Genomic DNA, 20,859 nt, shown 5'->3' on the forward strand with positions numbered 1-20,859 from the left:
ATAGCAGCACAATTCACAATAGCTAGACTGTGGAACCAACCCAGATGCCCTTCAATAGATGAATGGATAAAAAAAAATGTGGCATTTATACACCATGGAGTATTACTCTGTACTAAAAAATGACAAAATCATGGAATTTGCAGGGAAATGAATGGCACTAGAGCAGATTATGCTAAGTGAAGCTAGCCAATCCCTAAAAAATAAATGACAAATGTCATCTTTGATATAAGGAGAGCAACTAAGAACAGAATAGGGAGGAAGAGCATGAGAAGAAGATCACCATTAAACAGGGTCGAGAGGGGGCAGGGAAAGAGAGAGAGAAGGGAAATTGCATGGTAAAGGAAGGAGACCCTCATTGTTATACAAAATTACATATAAGAGGAAGTGAGGGGAAAGGGGAAAAATGAGAGAGAAATGAATTACAGTAGATGGGGTAGAGAGAGAAGATGGGAGGAGAGGGGAGGGGAGGGGAGTGGGGATAGTAGAGGATAGGAAGGGCAGCAGAATAAAACAGACACTAGTATGGCAATATGTAAAAAAGTGGATGTGGAACCGATGTGAATCTGCAATATGTATACAGGGTAAAAATGAGAGTTCATAATCTGCTTGAATCAAATGTATGAAATATGATATGTCAAGACCTTTGTAATGTTTTGAACAACTAATAAAAAATAGATAAGCAAAAAAAAAAAAAATAGAAGAGAGGTGAGTAAAATAAAATGCCAGCAAAAAAAAAATGTGGTTGAAGAGGTGGGAGAAGCCCTAGCCTTGTAGATACAGAATAATCTTTCACCCTTTCTTTCTCTTGTTTATTTCCAAGATACACTTCTTATGTTTCCAAATTAGGCACTTGAATTCATTTGTCTAAATTTATTTTATAAGAGTGAAGGATAAGGAAAGCTTGAAAACATGAGTTTTTTAAAAAAATACATTCATTCAAAAATGGTTGCTTTTTAAAAATGAAGTCCTTTGATGGAAAATGCATGTAATTAGGTTTTAATATTATTCCTTAACCAAATTCTATGGGAATATGAAAAAAAATCTTAGCTCTCTCACCATTTATTTTACTCTTTTTTTTTCATTTTCCTCAAAGGTTTATTATATTTTTTTCCAATTCTGCTCTTTCTTTTTCTTTCTTTTTTTCTGGTATTTTCCTCTGATGTTAGCACTCAATTGGGTTGATTATTTCTAGGATAATTTCTATTTCTGGCAAAAGTTTTGATTTTAATTAGAAATTTACTTTGAGATAAACACAGAACTCAAAACGTAAGACTGAAAATTCTTTTCAGTTATGGTAAATGCAAGCAGAAAGCCCCAGCAGTGGGAACTCTGACCTGAAGTGACTTCTGGGTGGGATCAGCATTTTCTGATGTAAGGGCCCCAAAAGCGTCAATGAGGCCATTGTTCTCAGCATTATCTGAAGCATAAATATGTTTTCCTCCTAAAATGTAAATGCATTAGTTAGTTTGCTTTCTAGAAAATAAGTACATTTTAGTGATTAATAAGGTAACAGTTTAAACAAAATCAGTTTCAGTACATATTATTAAAATAGACTAATGTCAGATAGCTATAGGATTTAATTCTGAAATGCCAATTTAAAAAATATAACTAGGAAGCAGAAGCTACTTTAATACCTCAACATCAAAATATCAGCTGCCTGAAATACATCAAATAATCATGGATGATGAAAGAAAATGTTACAGTTCCACGTGGTTAAGCTTGCAGTCTTTACACAACCCTTTTGGGGAATTATTCAGTTTTAATTAGGATATAGTTCTATCAAAGTGGTTTTTAGATATTGAAGACAGAGTAGATCAAACAGAAAATTAGAAGATAATATATAAATCAGAAAGATATTATGTACTGAGGTATCCTGACAATCATTGACAGGAGATAGAAGAAAAGTAAGCAGTAAAGACAAGTTCAAAAGGTACTACTACTCAATGGAATACTTGGAAGTGATTTAAATTTTACATTTGCTATAAAAGCACTTTGGATGGGCATGGCAACTCAGGCCTGTAAAACCAGCTACGTGGGAGACTGAAGCAGGAGAATTATAATTTTGGAGCCAGCCTTGGAAACTTTAGAAATAAAATCCTGTCTCAAACAAAACACCAAAAAACAAACAAAACAAAACAGAAACACCTTAAAATGATGAGTTTATACAACTAACAGCAAGTTAATATTTGTGCCATTAAAGCTAATTTGATAAAATATTTGGCACTCATGTTGTGAATTATATTTTTTCTGCTATGTTTAGAAGATATTAGAAACATAGTCTGTTTTCATCACATCTTTGTATCTAAAATAACAGCTACTATTGTTAATATTTATCTATAAATTTTTTGTTATTTGGATGTTTTGGCTGAGCTAATGTCAGTTGTGGCTTCCCACCTCACAGCCTGCTTCACAGATGGGCACATATGCTCTGGCCTCACAGGAATATCATTGCTTCCATCACATTGTCACTCCAACATGTTTTTTTTTGGTTCATTGCCTGATTATCTTCTCTCACCCTCTTTCCTTCCCAGGGAAATTTAATACCTTGTTCAAGGTCTAGCTCAGAATCACCTAGTTGCTGAGACCTCCTTGCCCCTGTACTCTACACCCTTGGGAGAATTGATGGCTTCCTCTGCACACACAGAATTTTATTCTTGGATAGTCCTACTGCTATGAAGGAATATTATATGATTATGATCTAATTTGCAGTCTTATTTGCCTCTCCATACAACTGAATTCTGAGTACTGTGAGAACAGAAATTGGGTCTGGTTTGACTGTGGTTTCCAACTCCTGGCCCAGGACTTGCAAACTAGGAGCTTAAGAGAAGTTGTTGAGTTGTCAGCCTCTTTATATACATTGATATTAAAGGTCTAGAATGTACAGATCATGTTTTACCTGTTTCAGTGCTCATCTGTATTACTGCTTGTTCAGCAGATGGCCCCAAAGCAATTAAATGAATGACGGCCCCACTCTGTTTCACAGCATCAACACAGTTCCCTGTAGTGCCATCCTCCCCATCAGTCAGCAGCACTATTTCAGATCCATCTATTTGAGGGTTTAGCTTTTTAATCACCTGCAAGCATAATTCAGACCACAATTACTATCCTAGATCCAAAAGACCAATGGGAAATTAGAGAAAAATTTAGACGAATAAATGATAGTGTAAGGAATAGAGGTGTTAATCTCTTTTAAAATCATAGAATCTGAAATCAACAATCCCTGGGGAAATTTAAACATTACCTTTTCCTGCCCCAGATTCCATCCCTGCCAACTGAAGAGAATATTTATTCAAATGTAGATAGGTGGGAGCAGGACTTTAGAAAATCCTGCCTGGACCAAATGACAGCCTGGGAAACTCAGATTAACCAGACACCTACAATATAATTGTGGAACATAGAAGTAATATTTTTCTGCTTTCTTTGACCAACTATCTACACCAAAGCTTCAGCATATAATGTCGATTGTATATACAGATAGATACATTAAGACTCCACCTCAAGAAAGGGAACAGGAGGAGGGAAAAGGCAAGTAGTGGGGTCTAAATTGGAGCAAATTATATTCCATCCTTGTATAAGTTTGTCAAAAAGAACCCTAATATTATGTATAACTAAAATGAACTAATGAAAAATAGTGTCCACTCAAAATTAAAAAGTTTTAATTTCAAATTAGAAAATTCTTAGCATACTTTAAAAAAAAAGATATGTTCAATTCTAAGCATGTTGAGGTTAGGGATATTGTATAATTTTATTTTACTTTTAATAGTAACTGGCACAGGACTAAGCATATTAGTGGCATTCAGAGACAACATGAATAATATTTGTTAATTTTTATTTGCAATTGAATTTCTTTCCTAAAAGTCCAACAGTTTGAATCTTGGAGCTCTAAATCTAGATGGCTGTATAAGAGGATAAAGAGAACTTAGCCTGGGATAGCAATTATATTTCAACTTCTGTGACAACTTTAATTAGTGATGGCCTCTTTGAGCACTATTTTGGGAAATTGAGTGCAGACTACAAGAAAAAAAAGTCAGGTTATCAGTGGCTTTCTTTTTCATGGAGTGGAAGTATGTACAGATTTACAGAATAGGTTTTAGAATGTAGAAATCCCTAATAAAGTTCATATCAAGGGGAAAAATTACCACCCTCATTACAATTTGTTCAGGTTCTGAGTCAAAGAGACTTATACATATTGTAATACATGGAAAATATACTCTGATATGCATTGAAATGAAACTGAAGAATAGAAGAAAGCTTTATACATTTATGGTATTTATACCACATTCATAACACATTACTCCCTGACATATGAATGCAAATTAAAGATCCAAAGATGAAGTAACATTCTCTCTTCTTCATCTCTCCTTTTTTATATTAATATATTCACTGAGCACTTGCAGTGGGTCAGCCACTATGCTGGAATTCAATAGGAACTATATGCTCCTGCATTCATAGAAAAAATTCAGTTCAATAATCTTACAGAGTTGCTGATACTGAGGAGATGAAGATAAACACAACAAATATGTTCAACAGAGTGCTCTGTAGTCCAAGAAAAATGAAAAAAATATTAGAGATATCTCTTTTACTGAACACTAAGTATGTGTTAATTATGTTTTATACGTTGTGTAATTTATTTCAATCCCAAGCTCCTAAATTGTCTCCCTATTACCACTCTTGCTCCCTACACTTGGTTTTACATGGGGCAACCAGGTCACCTTCATAAAACATAAATTGATAACCAGATTCTGATGTTTCAAGCTCTTCAGTAGCTGTTTGTTATTCTTTAAAAAACATAAAAATCTATCATATTTTTGAAGCTTTGGATGGTTAACCATAATCTAATTTTCCAACCACATTTCATACCCCTTCATTTGCTATTGTCCAGTGCCACCAGCTTCTACCATTTCTTGGATTAATCCATTTTTTCCCAATTCTTTTTTTTAATTCTTTTTTTCTTTTTTAACATTTATTTTTTAGGTGTAGATGGAAACAATACAATGCCTTTATTTTATGTGGTGCTGAGAATCGAACCTGGGTCCCAACCATGCTAGGCCAGCGCTCTACCGCTGAGCCTCAATCCCAGCCCCCAATTCTCTTTTTTAATATTTATTTTTTAGTTGTAGTTGGACACGATACCTTTATTTCACTTATTTGTTTTTATATGGTGCTTAGGATCGAACTCAGGGTCTCACATGTGCGAGGCAAGCACTGTACCGCTGAGCCACAACCCCATCTCCGCACCCCTACCAATTCTTTCTAAGAAACTTTGTGCTCTCCTTTCTACATGAACCATTGGCTCTTTCTCATCCTTCAAATCTTACTTTAGATGTCATTTTTTAGGGAAGGCCTCAGTGGCCTCTTTTCCTGAAGAAATTCCCTCCTTTCCCAGTTACTCAGAATAATATTACTCTGTATATTCTTTCCAAACATTGTCTCCACAAAGTGCACTACTGTTTGTATTCACCTATATGGTAAAATACGTTCCTCATGGATACAGAAAACACTGCAGAGGGAAGCAGCTTTGATTGGCCCATACCAGCTAGACATTAAATACATGTTGAATAAATGAAAACATGAATAACCTTATGTGCTGGCTTTCATTATCCTGTTTTACTAAGGAAAAACTCAAGGACTTGAGAGGTAAATCGTGTTTAGTGTCACAAAGCTAATAGTGACAATTGAGATTTAAATGCAGGTCTTTATTTTATAAACCTATGCTTAAAACTCCATGTAATTCATAAAAGAGACTCTATAGGGTTGTGGAAGGGCAGTAAAAGCTAACAAGAGAGAGGATTTTGAAGAACTAGTAGAATTTTAGCATGTCAAGATGGGAAAGAAGGAAGCATTTTAGGCAGAGGAATTGCATGTGCATAGGTACAGGGACTGCTGGCACACAGGGGCTTGGAGAGCAATGTGCACACTAAGTTCTTAGGGCATAGAGAATCAGGAGGGGAGAACTGAGAAAAAGGCTGGGAGATAGAAGAGAGCAATCTTAGTTTCAGGAGACTTTGGAGTAACTTCAGACTGAGGAATTTGGACTTAATTTTGTATACTGTGAGGGGGATAGACAGGGTTTCTAAACAGAAAAATGACGATATTAATGATGTGTGCAATATGACCATTTGGATAAAATTTACTGTATAATACAGCAAAGATCATTCTGAGTATGTAACTATATAAGTTCACATCATCTTCAAAATAATCCTATGAGTAGGCATTCCTCTGTCCTCTATTGTATAGATAAGTCATATACAATCCAAAGAGACCAAAAAGTTTGCCTAAGGTTACAAAGCCAAAAAACAGAGCCAGTACTCTGATGTGAAAGGTCATGCCCTGACTCACATGGCTTACACTAGATGGAATTAATAGTCCCTACTTAATAGATAGGCATCAGTTTGCCCTATCTGAATGCCACATAAACTAAAAAGAGAACTGGCCCAAAGTGGAATCACACCAAGTAATTTTCTTCATTGCCCCCAAAGTTGATGGCTTTTGTGCCCACACATTATTATTTACTTAACTGACATTTATTATCACCAACTCTTCTATACAAACAAGAGCAAAATAGCTGGCCTTATTGGTCATATAATGTAGTGGAATTTTTATATTTATTTATTTCCCTACATTTTATTCATTAATTCACTCATCCATTAAAAACCAAGTAAATGTTTTTCTGTGTGTTCTGTGCCTTTTAGAATAAACTATGTTAAAACTAGGCAGAATGTATGTGCAGCAGATTTCATAGTAAAGTATGCTGAAAACAAAGAAAAAAAGGAAAAAATATATTTGCAGTATGATTTTCACCTGAAATGCAGTTGTAATTCCAGAGCAGATGGAAGTTCCTCCAGAAGCTCCCGTAGGTAAACTCTCCAAGAGCTTGTTTTTTTCACTGTTACTTTTTATTTGGATTAACTCACTTTTAACACTGGCTGCACTGTCAAAGTGAACCATCCCAACCCAGGATCCATTTTCAACAGTCTGTAGTAGGAAATATTTTGCTGCTTGATTCATTCGATCGAGGCGAGTAGAACTCTGAGAGGAGAACTGAAAAAAGACAAGAAAACAACAAGTGGTTTTCATATAGAATATAATAGCAGATCACATAAAATGAGTGGATAAATTTCATTGGTAAGAAATGTCTATGATTATTAATTGGTAGTATTGAAGAAAGCAATTATTTAATTGGTGAAATTGAAAAATATGGTTATGTCTGTTAAGGAACACATACAGAATAGTAAGGAGCTCGTATTTTTCAATTAGGAGTGATTCTTGTGGCTAACCACCCAAGTTAGAAGAGGAAGCTAGGGAGGAGATTGAGTTGCAGGTGATGGTACATATTTTAGAGCCTCTCTAATTCCTCCTGGGAGCCTCTGTGCCTATTGTCCTTGGATGAAATCACACCCCAGAGCTCCTAATTCCAACCAGTCTATCTTGACCTCGGCCCAGAGCTCAAATGGTCCATCTACTGGGGACTAGTTTACTCCAAATGCAAAACTTACCTGAGCTGCAGTAAATGCTGAGAAGCCCAGTCCCTCCCTGCCTCCTTTCCTCTTCTCCTAACCTTCCCCACCACTTATTCATCTATGGATTAATTTGGTAACACTTCAGGACTCACATCCCTCTTCCTGGTATTGAGTTTCTGAGGATGTATACTTCTTCATAATTTGTCCTCTCCATCTCTCCTCACACTCAGGGGATTCCTCTCCACAACCACACCCAAGTTTGCCTCTGAACTTCCTGAACAAATTACAGGGAAAAATTTCTACACCCCCATATTTGAGTACTCTACACCACTTTGCTTCTTTGCTTTGCCTTTAACTCTGGTATGCCAGCATCCTGTCTAGGGAAGACTCCTCATCTGCCAATCAGGAGCCTCTTCTTTCCTCAGTGACATTTACTAGTCACTTTATGGGTTGCTGTATAGCATTTTGTTGCTCCTCTGGAACTCTGTGTTATTGTGGTTCATTTCATTAATCTGTTCATTTCATTAATCTTTCTCTGCCCTTTTCAATAGCCACTCTTTTCCTATTTGCTGAAGTTTTTATTCCTGGCCTGCAGCATGCATGCTCTGTTCTGCTTCAAATGTGCCATCCTCTGGGTGCTTTATCACATTGCATTTGATTTTTAGTAGTCCATTCATTTCAACAAATTTTTATTGACTGCCCCTACATGATAAACTCTGTTCTAGACCATGGGTATACAAAGATTCATCACACAAGGTTCTACTTCCTAGAAGAGCTCCCTAGCTAGTTGGGAAAGACACGTTAGTTTCAATATAATATATAGTAAACAGATGTATTCACAGGCAGTGTTGGGATCAGAAGAGCATATAGCAGCCAATAAATCCAGCCCATCTCCTGAGTGAGTGACTCTCACAAATTTTGCAGAATAAATATGGCTAATCCAGGTAATGAGAAAAGGGAGAAAAAAAAATTCTATTGGACTGTCAACTTCTGAATGACATGTACATATATTCTCAGAGCCCAATACAATGCTTTCTTTTCACCAAATGATAATGGAATGAATGGCTGCATCTAGCTATATATATTTTTTCCACATGATAATACCTTTTATGCCCCCAGGAGAACTAGGTGGCCTGCTTCACAGAACTCCTGTAGGACTAGAGAACACACAACAATAGAAAAACAAAAGGGGCTCAACTCGGCTGGTCACAAGTGCTCTCTACACTCCTAAGAGTGGAAACAGCCAAGGACAGGACAACAGCAGACTCAATCTGAATGAGCAGCAATCATACCCTGTGGTATGCTGGCAGGTGAACAGGAGCCTAAATGAGATACTGGTTGTGGAAGAGAATTAGGCAGGCAGAGGGAGAGAACCGAAGTACCAGAGGAGAGGCCGAGCTTCCAGAAAGCAGCACACACAGGCCAGGTGGAAGCCAGCTGCAGACAGAGGAGGAGACAGGCCCTCACTCCTCCTTCTTGTCTGTTATATGATGCTTTTTGTGTGTGTCTTTGAGTATAAAGAGGTCACTTGCACAGTTGATACAAATAAGATAAAGCTGTGTTCAGAATTCTGCTGATTGTTTTTGTTCCTTGAACCTGGATGGGGTTTAGCAACCACTAACCCACTCTATCTCCATGTCTCAAGCATTTTCAGTACAAGGACCATGGTTTAAAACAACTTCATATTTCAATGTCTAGTTTTAATTTTCCAGCTAAAGCCTTATATCTTCCCCTAGTAACCATCCATTTTCTGGGGAAAAAATGGATATTCTTTTGTTATTAGGTTATTAGAATATTCTTAACTCTTTGTCATCTTTCTTTTCATACAATAATATTGCAACATCATGAGCTCATGATCACAGGAAGTGATGGTATTTTATGTTACTATGTGATTTAGAACAACCCAGGTACAGGTAGAGTTCAGTGTGTTCTTAGCATTCAATTATTTCCATTCCCACATTGAGAAAATATGGATCCATGAACTTACAGACATGCTTCCAGACTTATCAAGAACTAAGCACAGAATTCTTTCACTGATCCTCAACAATGAGAACACAGGTGGAGGAGGTGGTGCTGCCATGGGTGGGGTGTTTTTAAAATCCTCAGAATTGCTGATTACCTCCCAGGTACTTCTAAAATTGCACTTAATGTTTTGTAAACTTGGAGCTTCTTGGTTATGGTTTTCTGCATTACAGAACTCCAACACCTAAAAGATTAATGAAATAAAAAAATAATTTACTATACCCTGCACTAAAAAAGCATAACTACAAAACTGGAAGAAATTTAAAATACACCCTGAAAATATGCTTTTATTGAATAAAATATAATGAATAAGAATCAAGTAGCTTTTCCATGATAGTGATAATGATAACAGGTAACATTATCTGAGTTCTTTACATATGTCAACCAATGTTCAAAGAATTCTTTCTTAATATATTTAATCCTTATGTCACCTGGACAGATCATTTAAAATAGGATATGTGGGGCTCAGGATGTAGTTTAATGGATAGACTACTCATTTAGCACGTATAAGGCCTTGGGTTTGACTACCAGCACCACAAAATAATAAAAATAAAAATGAATAAAACTAGAAATTCCCTTTGATTATAAATTCTGAAAATAATGATTGACATACTTACAGAATCAATGCTTTGCATGAACATTATGGAAGCTTTTTCTGTTTGAACTTTATCAGGGAAGAATTGACAGTCCTTTTCATACAATTTTGTTGTTGAATTAGTTCTGCATGATCTTGTTATACAACTGCCTCCTTGACACTTATAAAATCTATTTTTGCCAGTGATACCTGTGGAACACCTGAAAAATATGTGACAGTTCATTTTGAGGCAAATTAGTCATTAACAGTTTGTACTTGTGTGACAAGACCCTATCCCTAGCAGGACATTAATCATTGATAATGCACCCAATTTTAAGTGGATTCCCCCAGACACTTTGTTCTCCAAATCTCAGAATCAAGAGAATAGTCTATTATTAACTACCATGCTACACTGATATTCCAAAATAACCTTTATTTATCTCCAAGAAGTTACTAGTTGGCTACTTGAAGTGTTTTCTTTCTTACTCAGCCCACATTTAGCAGTATGTATTCATTTTTGTTTAAACTTATACAATAGAAGTAATTTTGATCAATATGTAGTTAGTCCATCTATGTAGCATATACTCTTAGTTTAAATGAGTTCTGGCAGTTATGGTAGATAGGTGTAAAATACATCAAAATATCAGTCAAATAATTGCCATCAAAGTTATGTGTATTTTAGAAAGTCAACCAACTGCTCTAAGATAAATTTCCCTTAAAAAGAGGCAGTTTTGTAATGTAGCATCTAGCATTTTCATTGAGACAAAAATAAATAGTTATCATTTGAAAGAATGTGAAATAGGAAAATCAACCAGTTAAAAGCCCGAGGTCATCTAAGAGAATATAAATAGCCATGCCTTGTTGCTTCAATTTTCTTTGACTTAGCACTATAGTAAGGTTGATCTTCATTGTACTCATCAAACACTCCCCAGCGGAGATGAGCCCACTCATGGACAAACAGTCTACCTGTAGGAAAATATTTCAAATGCATGATCATAATTCAAGTGACAAATTTTATATCTAAAAAATGTTAAGATCTTCCCATTATAAATTATATTTAGATTGAGGATCTCCATAACACCTAACATTTTTGTTTATAAAAAGAGCTTATGGCATTTAATGACTATATTGTTAAATAGTATATTGTATCTTTATTTTCCTATATGTTAAATCAACAAACTTTTAAGGAGTATATGCTATGGCCAAAGTCAATGAAGATTTGGGTATTGGTAGTTTACGAGTAAAAACGAAAATACAACGGCTTATGGCTCCTCAAACTTTAACTCTACCAACAATGTAATCAGACATACGGTAATACTATTGAATTAAGATGCCATGAATGTAATTAGGAGAATTTTGTTTAAAAATACTCTTGAAAAAGTGGTAATAAAATATTGAGAAAAAATTATTCTTTACACATTAAACTTTAAAATTGCTTGTTTGAGATCTGGGCAAATAGGACCTGGTTAGTGGGAATGGAATTATAACCTTCAGTAAGGGAGAGAAAAGCCCTCATATCAAGTGCTACTAAAGTCATTTGGTGATTTTTTTCAAAAATTAAAACTTCCTGCATCTGTGACTGTCTTCTTAGGTCCACTATCTGACTTCTACCCTCCTCAGGTTGCTCTGTTTCCCGCACCCACCTGAAAAAGCAGCCCTTCTGACTTAAAATTCCATTGCCATTGAAATCATGTTATTTCAGCCTACTTTGCTCTCATTTCTAATAGAATTCTACTGTGTGTATGTGTGTGTGTGTGTGTACATATGAGCATTTTTGAATCTGCTATGGCAGCCTCCAGCCTTATCAAGTGGCTGCCTAGTCCAAATGATCTTTATAGACACTATACTACTGTTGTTGGTATGAAATTATGTGGATTTTGAGGGCTGTCTTTCTAATCTTTTTTTCTCGAAAGCCTTGTTGTTTTTAGAGGATGGTTTAGAGAGTGTGGATTTTCTTTTTATAGACACTTATATCAAATTACATAACAAAGAACTGTCTGAGAGGATAGGTAGGACTGTCAGTAATGGAATAGGTCTAGATTATAGGATATAAGGAAGGATCAAGAGCTGAAATGGGTAAATTGGATGTAAAAATTGTAAAAGTTTTTCTTTTGTATTGCAACTATATAGAGGAGGTGGAAGGTGGACATGAGTTTGAATGACCAAACAAAAAATAGGGACTTCAGTTGCTCATTAAGGCATCTGAAAATTGGAGTGAGAGGAGTGGCTAGAGATCTTGAGAAAAATGGTGGATTCTTTAAAACAGCTACTATGGTAAATGAGAAAGGGAACTGAGAAAAGCCAAGTAAGAATATTGTTAAATAGATTTGAGAGCATAACTGAGCTTAGAAACTGTGTGTTTGTAATGATGCCAATTAATGTTACACTTAAACAGTCTGGGAAACGTGTAATAGAAGCAAAAAAGAGGCAAGATCATACAATATAGGAGATGTAAATTAGGATAAGAGTGGCTGGAGAATTGAGCTATTTGTACTGGTGGTTGAAGTGACTAGGTTTGCTGGACATGCCAGGGTAGAAAGAAGGAACATCTAGAAAGATGAGAAGGATTAGAAGGGCCAAGGAGAGCACTTCTTGTCAGGGTAACATATGGGAGAGAGATGAGATTGGGATGGAGAGGATTATGGAGCTTTCACAATTAGAGTAGGAAAGTGGTCCAGATAGTGATGACTAAGGCAGCTGTGTTGGCAGACATGAAGACTTAATGAACACTCACTGAACAGGCAATAGGAGAGGGAGAGGCAATTCTGAGTCTTCGGGTTTCATAAAACTTTTCATTGAATAGTGACCTATGAATTGGACTCTCCTTTAACAGTAATTTTCATTTTTGCCTGTAAAATTATTTATTTCATTCATCTGAACAAATTATCTTAACATTTAGATTGAACTAGATGAAATTTCCATTTTTAATAGGCCAAATGATCAACTATAGACAATTTCATCTGGTTCAAGCAAATAGTTAAATGATAACATCACCAACTAATAGCCTATACATTTTTTTCTTGATTAGTAAGTGGCATCATGGCTCTCTCCAGCTTGCTACACATCAGGTTTCCAAGTAACATATGTGTAATTGATTAATATACAACTGTAAATCAACTTAATGAAAGAAGTGAAAGACCTCTACAATGAAAACTACAGAACACTAAAGAAAGAAATTAAAGAGGACCTTAGAAGATAGAAAATCTCCCTTGTCCTTGAATAGGTAGAATTAATATTGTCAAAATTACTATACTACCAAAAGTACTATACAGATTTAATGCACTCCCAATCAAAATCACAATGACATTCCTCATAGAAATAGAAAAAGCAATCATGGAATTCATCTGAAAAAAACAAGAGACCCAGAATAGCTAAAGCAATCCTTGGCAAGAAGAGTGAAGCAGGTGTCAACACTATACCAGACCTCAAACTATATTACAGAACAATTTTAACAAAAACAGCATGGTATGGTACCAAAATAGATTTGTAAACCAATGGTACAAAATAGAGGACACAGAGACAAACCCACATAAATACAGTTATCTCATGCTAGACAAAGGTGCCAAAAACATACATTGGAGAAAAGATAGCCTCTTCAACAAATGATGCTGGGAAAACTGGAAATCCATATGCAACAAAATGAAATTAAACCCCTATTTCTCATCATGCACAAAACAACTCAAAGTGGATCAAGGACCTAGGAATTAAACCACAGACCCTGCATCTAATAGAAGAAAAAGTAGTCCCAAATCTTCATCATGTCAGATTAGGCCCTCACTTCCTTAATAAGACTTCTATAGTGCAAGAAATAATATCAAGAATAAATAAATGGGACAGATTCAAACTGAAAAACTTCTTCTCAGCAAAAGAAACAATCAGTGAGGTGAACAGAAAGTCTACAGAATGGGAGCAAATTTTTACCACACACATATCAGAGAAAGCACTAATTTCTGGGATATACAAAGAACCCCAAAAACTTAAAACCAAAAAAACACAAATAACCCAATCAGTAAATAGGCCAAGGAACTGATCAGAAGATGATCTACAATCAACAAATATATGAAAAAAATGTTCAACATCTCTAGCAATTAGAGAAATGCAAATCAAAATTGTGCTCTATATATGTACTAAGATTTTATCTCATTCTAGTCAGAATGGCAGCTATTAAGAATACAAACAATAAGTGTTGGTGAGGATGTGGAGAGAAAGGTCCACTCATACATTGCTGGTGGACTGAAAATTGGTACAACCGATATGGAAAGAAATATGGAGATTCCATGGAAAACTTGGAATGAAACCACCATTTGACCCAGCTATTCCATTCCTCCGTCTATACCCAAAGAACTTAAAAACAGCATACTACAGGGACACAGCCACATCAGTGTTTATAATAGCACAATTGACAATAGCTAAATTGTGGAACCAACCTAGATGCCCTTCAATAGACGAATGGATAAAGAAACTGTGGTATATATACACAGTGGAATATGACTCAGCATTAAAAGAGAATAAAATTAAGGCATTTGCAGGTAAATGGACGGCGCTGGAGAATATTACACTAAGTGAAGTAAGCCAATCCCCCCAAAACAAAGGCCGATATTTTCTCTGATATATGGATGCTGATTCATAATGGGGGTGGGAGTGGGTAGCATGGGAGAAATGGAGGAACTTTGGATAGGGCAAAAGGGAGGGAGGAGAAGGGAGGAAGCATGAGAGAAGGAAAGATGTTGGAATGAAATGGGCATCATTACTCTAAGTATATGTATGAAGACAAGAATGCTGTGACTCTACTTTGTGTACCACCAGAGACATGAAAAATTGTGCTCTATATGTGTATTATGAATTGAAAGGCATTCTGCTGTCATGTATAACAAATTAGAATAAATAAATAAATTTAAAAATATATATCCAAATGTAGAGAACTGGAAAATTGAAATCCTAAATGTATGACATAAAAAAACACATTTTTTATGTGCTCTGTCCAAATTTCTGAAGAAATTCTTGTTACTGTATTTTTTACATTTATATGAATTCTCTATTTTAATACTCATAATATTTCCACAAGATCAAAAACTCCACTGTTCACCATTTCACCAGACATAAGCACACAGTATGTGGTCACTTGTTTAAGTTCACACACAGCAAATAAACAGAAGAGCCAGGATGTGAACCTAGAGACTTCTGCTCCAAGGCTGGTTCATTAAACCCAGGAACAGAGATGCTTGTTTAAAATGAGATGTTTAAGCCAAATTTCCTACCTGATGGTCCATATTCATTTTGTTTTTTTCCCAGTATGAAGTCAGGGGTGAAATGAATATACTCTGCTTTCTCTCCACATTCTGTGAACTGCCTGGTGTAGGGTTCATCTCTGCCTGGGTAAGCTGGTGCTGCAACTCTAACATCAGCCTGAGAATATTTCAAAAGATCATTAAAACATGAAGAACACAAATGGCAATATTTAGTTAGAAAGACTCTGAAACAATCAATTTGTGGCAAAACTGGGAAACATCTGAAAATATTCTTTTTCTGTTAGAGAAGTTTTCAACACTTACCTGATCATAGCTCTCATGTTTTGGCCTCTTGTATTCAGGACTTCCTTCCCAATTCTCAGGAATTAATATAGAAACATTTTTGAAAAAAAATCTTTTCTGTGTGGCTTCAAACAAGTAGGTAGATGCTGTAGTGACCATGTCCTATTTCAACGAAAAACAATATGTGAGTATTGCTGAGCAAGAATGGACTGACAGAGCAGAGCTTATCTCTGACATCTCCCCCGGTACCTGTCAACAGAAAAGCACCTGCTTGATGATTACCCACCATTCCATTTCTGCAACCTGTCAAACTCTTTGTCCTACACATTGAAAGGCTTCTCAGTCTTCTGTTCTCTTACCCCGAAAGGCGAGTGCTTATGCATTTTGTGTAAAGGAACTGATTAATATGAATATGCACATGGACTTTGGGGTAATTTTCTTGGTCCCAGTACAGGTGTTAGTACTTTTTGGTTCACAGATCTTGGTTGATTTATATAGTGTTCTGAAGTTCAGTTTCCTCACCTCTTTAATGGACCATTGCTATATACCTATCTTTAGGGTTGTCATAAAGATGGGATGAATTAAAATTACTGTGCCCACAAGCAACCCTGAAGTTGCTTGATATCATTACTAAAAATCTGAGTCAAGAACAGCTTTAATGGATGCAAGCTGAGGAAGACAGTCTACAGGAATATTATCATTTCTGTTCTTCGTGTTTTAATGATCTTTTTAAACATTCTCAGGCTGATGTTAGAGTTGCATGGAGGAATAATTTCCCCACCCTATCCATAGGGAAGGTAACAGGATTGGGTGTCAATGGGTAGGGTTATGGAAAAATCCATAGTAGAGGTAAAATTTCGAATGTGAAATTGTGGCTCTACCATTAACCTGAAATAATTTCGCCTAATGTTTAGTTATAAAGTTACTAAGCCCAAAGTTATGAAGCCCAAAGTTACAATGATTAATAAAAGAAGTTGTCTCTCCACAGACTTTACTCTCTAGTGGGAGAAATTGATGGGTAAAACACATTTAAGGTGTTTTATTCTACATGATCAAGACCCTGAATAATTCCAAAATCCTGGGTAATAAATGGTAATGTCAGCTTCTTCATCAGTTTGAAATATCCCTGTCATCAGTGTTGTTGTTTTTTTTCTCAAGACAGGCTCCTCTGTGATTATTTCTGCTTTAACATAAAGCTACAATAGAACTGTTCCTCAGGAATTTGAGGGCTTCTTCCTGGCTATCTGTAAGAGAGTCCAATGTGCTGACTCACAGGTACTATAAGAAGTCAGTAACCTTATTTGTTCATAACCATGGTAAGTCAGAAGGCCAGGGTTCAGAGAACTAAAGGCCCAGTGGACCAGCTGAGAATTAGGAAAACTGCCTTTGGAGAGCTGCAGAGTTGATTTGCTGGCCTAATTCCGATGAAAGATTTATCTGTGTTTCCTAAGGATGCTTCTCTCCTTTTTTTTTTTTTTTTTTTTTTGGCAGGGGGTAGAGGATTGGGGGAGTTGATACTTAGGTCCCAGTAGATTTTTACCTTCTGCTCAAAGTGATGGCTCTCTTTGCATACAAGAAGAAAATATATTTACTGGTTCAAATTGAGTTATATATTGAACAGGGTTGCTGTGTATGATTGTGTGTGTAGGGCATTGTACAGCTCCAAGGGATTGCATTTATATTGGTGTCTCAATAGTCCAAGTGGCCTGTCTTGGATAATGGTGGGCTCTGAGGTCCGAGAGTGGTGTCAGAGACTCTATTAGATGACTGTCATCCCCAGAGTATCCTAGAATAACTAATAATTGGACACTGAGTTTTTGGAAGCAAAACCCCCATAATATTCCTTAATAATATTCTACATTATTTCTCAGAGTTCCTATAAAAACCTAGTTGAATCCAGACAATGAAAGTACCAGTGTTTGCAAAAGTAATTACTCTCAAACTAAGAAGAAATATTTAAAAACACAGAAAAGAGTAAGTTGAAAATTGAACATCTCAGGTATCCCTAAGAATAGATTTAAGACCACATTGGTTTATAAGTTTTTAGGAAAGAGTATTTGGGTTTGGGTTTTTGCCATTTTATTCAAGTCAGAATTTAAACCCAGATCTATCAGTCTTCAAAGCTCATGACCAGGATCTCAGTTCTGATTGTATTTAGTGTGACCTGGGAAAAGCTACTTATCTTTTCAGAACCCCAGTTTTATTTTTCTGTGTAATGTGGATGTTTCACAAAGTTGCTTGCTATAAATGTATGAACTTTGTTGAGGGCTGAGAGAATGTCAAAAAACATTGTGAAATCTAGGCTTGTCTGCAAGTAATTGAATTTACCATTTTGGTGTTCAATAGAGGACCATGCTTAAGAAATTTTTATCCCAACAAAACAGTTTATCAAATACTGATTTCTGAGTTCAGAAATGTTTAAAATTCAGATGAAAGACTTATCTGTGTTTTCTAAGGATGCTTCTCTCCTTTTTTTGGGGGGGGGGTGAAGGTTGGGAGGATATGATACTTAGGTCCCAATAGATTTCTACCTTCTGCTCAAAGTGATGGCTCTCTTTGCAAACAAGAAGAAAATGTATTTACTGGTTCAAATTGAGTTATATATTGAACAGGGTTACTGTGTTTGATTGTGTGGGTAGGGCATTGTACAGCTTCAAGAGATTGCGTTTATGTTGGAGTCTCAATTAGCCCTGAACACTAAGAACCTATCATTAATAATTAGCTGTGCTATCTGCTCTAACCCATATTCCCTAATAAAAAAGAATATTTACGTTTTCTGGAATTCAAAAGGTACCAATAAGCAAACACCTCTAACTGTAACAGAATTTATAGAGAATGAACAATAAATGGCAACCATAGAATCACCAAAGAAGGTTTCAAAAGTAGCATCAGGACACAGTCCTGGAAATTAAATATGAGGAATAAGTACATATAGATGTCATGTACAGAGAAAAACTCACATCACAGTAAGCCCAATCTCTGAACTATGTGAGATTTTATGGTGAGAAAAACTTTAGAAAATCAAAGTCCTTCATTTAAAATCAGGGTACTGGAGCCTTTCTTTCTGTTTACACCCACCTAGTAACTCATTTAATTTACACACTGAGGACCCTCAAACTTTTACATACACACAAATTTTTACACTAATTTCAGTTTCCTGCCTCTTTAACTTGGATGTCTAATAAGCATTTTAATTTCAAAATACTCTAAACTAACTCCAGATCTCCCAACAACTTTCCCACTTACCCCTTCCCAATTGATAAGACTCCCACCCTTCCAAGTATTTAGGCAAAAGTGTAGAGCCTTCCTTGATTCTTACATTTATTTCTTACCTTCCCCTACTCACACACATCTAAACCATCAGGAAGTATTGTCTATGATGCCCTCAGAGTATGTTCAGAATCATACACAGTAACTCTCTTTACCACAGTCTAATTGTCCTCATCACTATCACTACTCACCTGCTACAGCTTTCTACCTGGGTCCTTTTATACCTCTATGCTACAATAGCATTCATACATAATTGAGTGACAAGTGCAAGCCTTTCACCATTTCTTCCATACCGCAGTCAGAGCCATCCCAGAACATGTAGGAGAGTGTACACCTCCTCTGGAGAAACTCTTCCATGGATTCTCATCTCAGAGAAGATGCCAAAGTCTTTCCTGTGGTCTGAGCCCTGCTTCCTCTCTAACTTCAGAGAGCCCTTTGCTTAACTCTGTTCATCCATATGGTTTCCTTGGTCACAGCAAGCATCCTGTCACCTCCATGCTGTGCCGATTTCACAGGTTGTCAGTGGACTCTTCCCTCACTTACCTCCATCTCTGTTGAAACATCACCTCATCCCTGAGGTCTTCCATGATGATCATACATGAAACTAAAATTCTCCCCTGATTCCAGTCCCACCCACACTCTAAACTCCCTTTCTGGATTTGGTGTATTCCACAGCAACCTGCTAACACCTGACCTGCTTGCTAAATTACTAATTTTTATTAATTAGATCTCTGAAAAAAATATACACTCCATGAGACCAGGGGCTTTTTTCTTTTATTTACTGCTATTTCCTCTAGCATGCCATGAGTTAGACACTTATTTAAAAAGAGATAAGTACAACTACTAATTTATAGAGGAGGACACTGAGGAACAGGGAGGCCCTGTGCCTTATTGTAGGTGTTGTGGTAAGATTGGGAAGAATCCCATCTAGAACCTCTACCTTTCTCTGCACATCCCAACATTGTCCCCACTGCACCATACTGCTTTTGACCTTCATGGAGCATTCAGAGTTTCTATAACAATTATTCACCATTAACATTTTTTTTCTTTTCCATAATTCAAACAGAAGAAATTCCATCTATCTTACCTTTAGTTGTTCAATTAGTTTTCCATCTTCTGGCACACCAGGATCTATAGCAATGACCAGGTCTTCATAACCATTGTCATTCAGCCTCACAAGGGAAGTGTTTGACCTCTGCAGCAGGAATAGGACTAAGAGGGAGACCAAACCTCTGAATAACCCCATTGTTCCTCCCTGGTTCTTCAAAAGGTTTCTTTCATTTTGTGTCTCTCTATCTATATATACCTCTAAAAATTATCAGTATTGACTTACTATGGGATGTTGACTGTTTAAAGGTCAATATTACATGTATGGGAAAATATTTGACATCAATTAACACAACAGTTTTATTGTATGTTACTATCAGAGTGATCAAGAATCATAATAGAGGGGCTGAGGTTGTGGCTCAGGGGTAGTGCATTTGCCTAGCATGAGTAAGGCACTGGGTTCGATTCTAAGCACCAAATACAAACAAACAAATGAATAAAGGTCCATTAATAACTAACAAAAAATTTTTTAAAGAATCATAATAGAAATGAGAACTTTCTACAAAGTGCACTGCACACTTTCCTCTTAAGACACATTTTTATTCTTCCTAATATTGGTTAATTTCCTAAATATAGACATAAACTATATATTCTGTCAAGTGGAATGTGAAAATTCATAAAAACTCATAATAAAATGAGCAGTCCCTGCAGTGTTAATGCTACTCTTTAGTGCTACAGAGGAATTATCTGGATTATTTATCATCTAAATAATAATGGTGCAAATAATGGAAGAAAATTTAAGGCATTAAATTTAAATAACCCCAAATTAGATAAAATAGATTTGAAACTCAAATTAAAGGTCTTAATGACTTTTATAAACTGAAGATTTGATAAAATCAGTTATTAGTATTAACTAAAAAATCCTTTCCAGTAAAAATGAAAAGAATGTTCTGAT

At 36.1% G+C, this 20,859-nt stretch overlaps 1 protein-coding gene across 1 annotated transcript in view; it reads right to left on the reverse strand.

Annotated features, from left to right (window-relative positions):
• LOC143404428 (calcium-activated chloride channel regulator 4-like) overlaps window positions 1–20,103 on the reverse strand; it is a 36,188-nt gene extending 16,085 nt beyond the window's left edge. The window contains exons 1-9 of the mRNA XM_076862568.1: window positions 19,945–20,103; window positions 15,609–15,749; window positions 15,315–15,462; window positions 10,914–11,022; window positions 10,100–10,277; window positions 9,448–9,666; window positions 6,802–7,029; window positions 2,897–3,074; window positions 1,335–1,441 (exon numbers count right to left, since the gene is read on the reverse strand). Coding sequence (XP_076718683.1) covers window positions 1,335–1,441; window positions 2,897–3,074; window positions 6,802–7,029; window positions 9,448–9,666; window positions 10,100–10,277; window positions 10,914–11,022; window positions 15,315–15,462; window positions 15,609–15,749; window positions 19,945–20,103 — 1,467 coding nt within the window. The remainder of the gene's footprint in view (window positions 1–1,334; window positions 1,442–2,896; window positions 3,075–6,801; window positions 7,030–9,447; window positions 9,667–10,099; window positions 10,278–10,913; window positions 11,023–15,314; window positions 15,463–15,608; window positions 15,750–19,944) is intronic.
• Window positions 20,104–20,859: the final 756 nt, after the last annotated feature.

This window comes from Callospermophilus lateralis, chromosome 7 (assembly GCF_048772815.1).
Source record: "Callospermophilus lateralis isolate mCalLat2 chromosome 7, mCalLat2.hap1, whole genome shotgun sequence".
NCBI lineage: Eukaryota > Metazoa > Chordata > Mammalia > Rodentia > Sciuridae > Callospermophilus > Callospermophilus lateralis.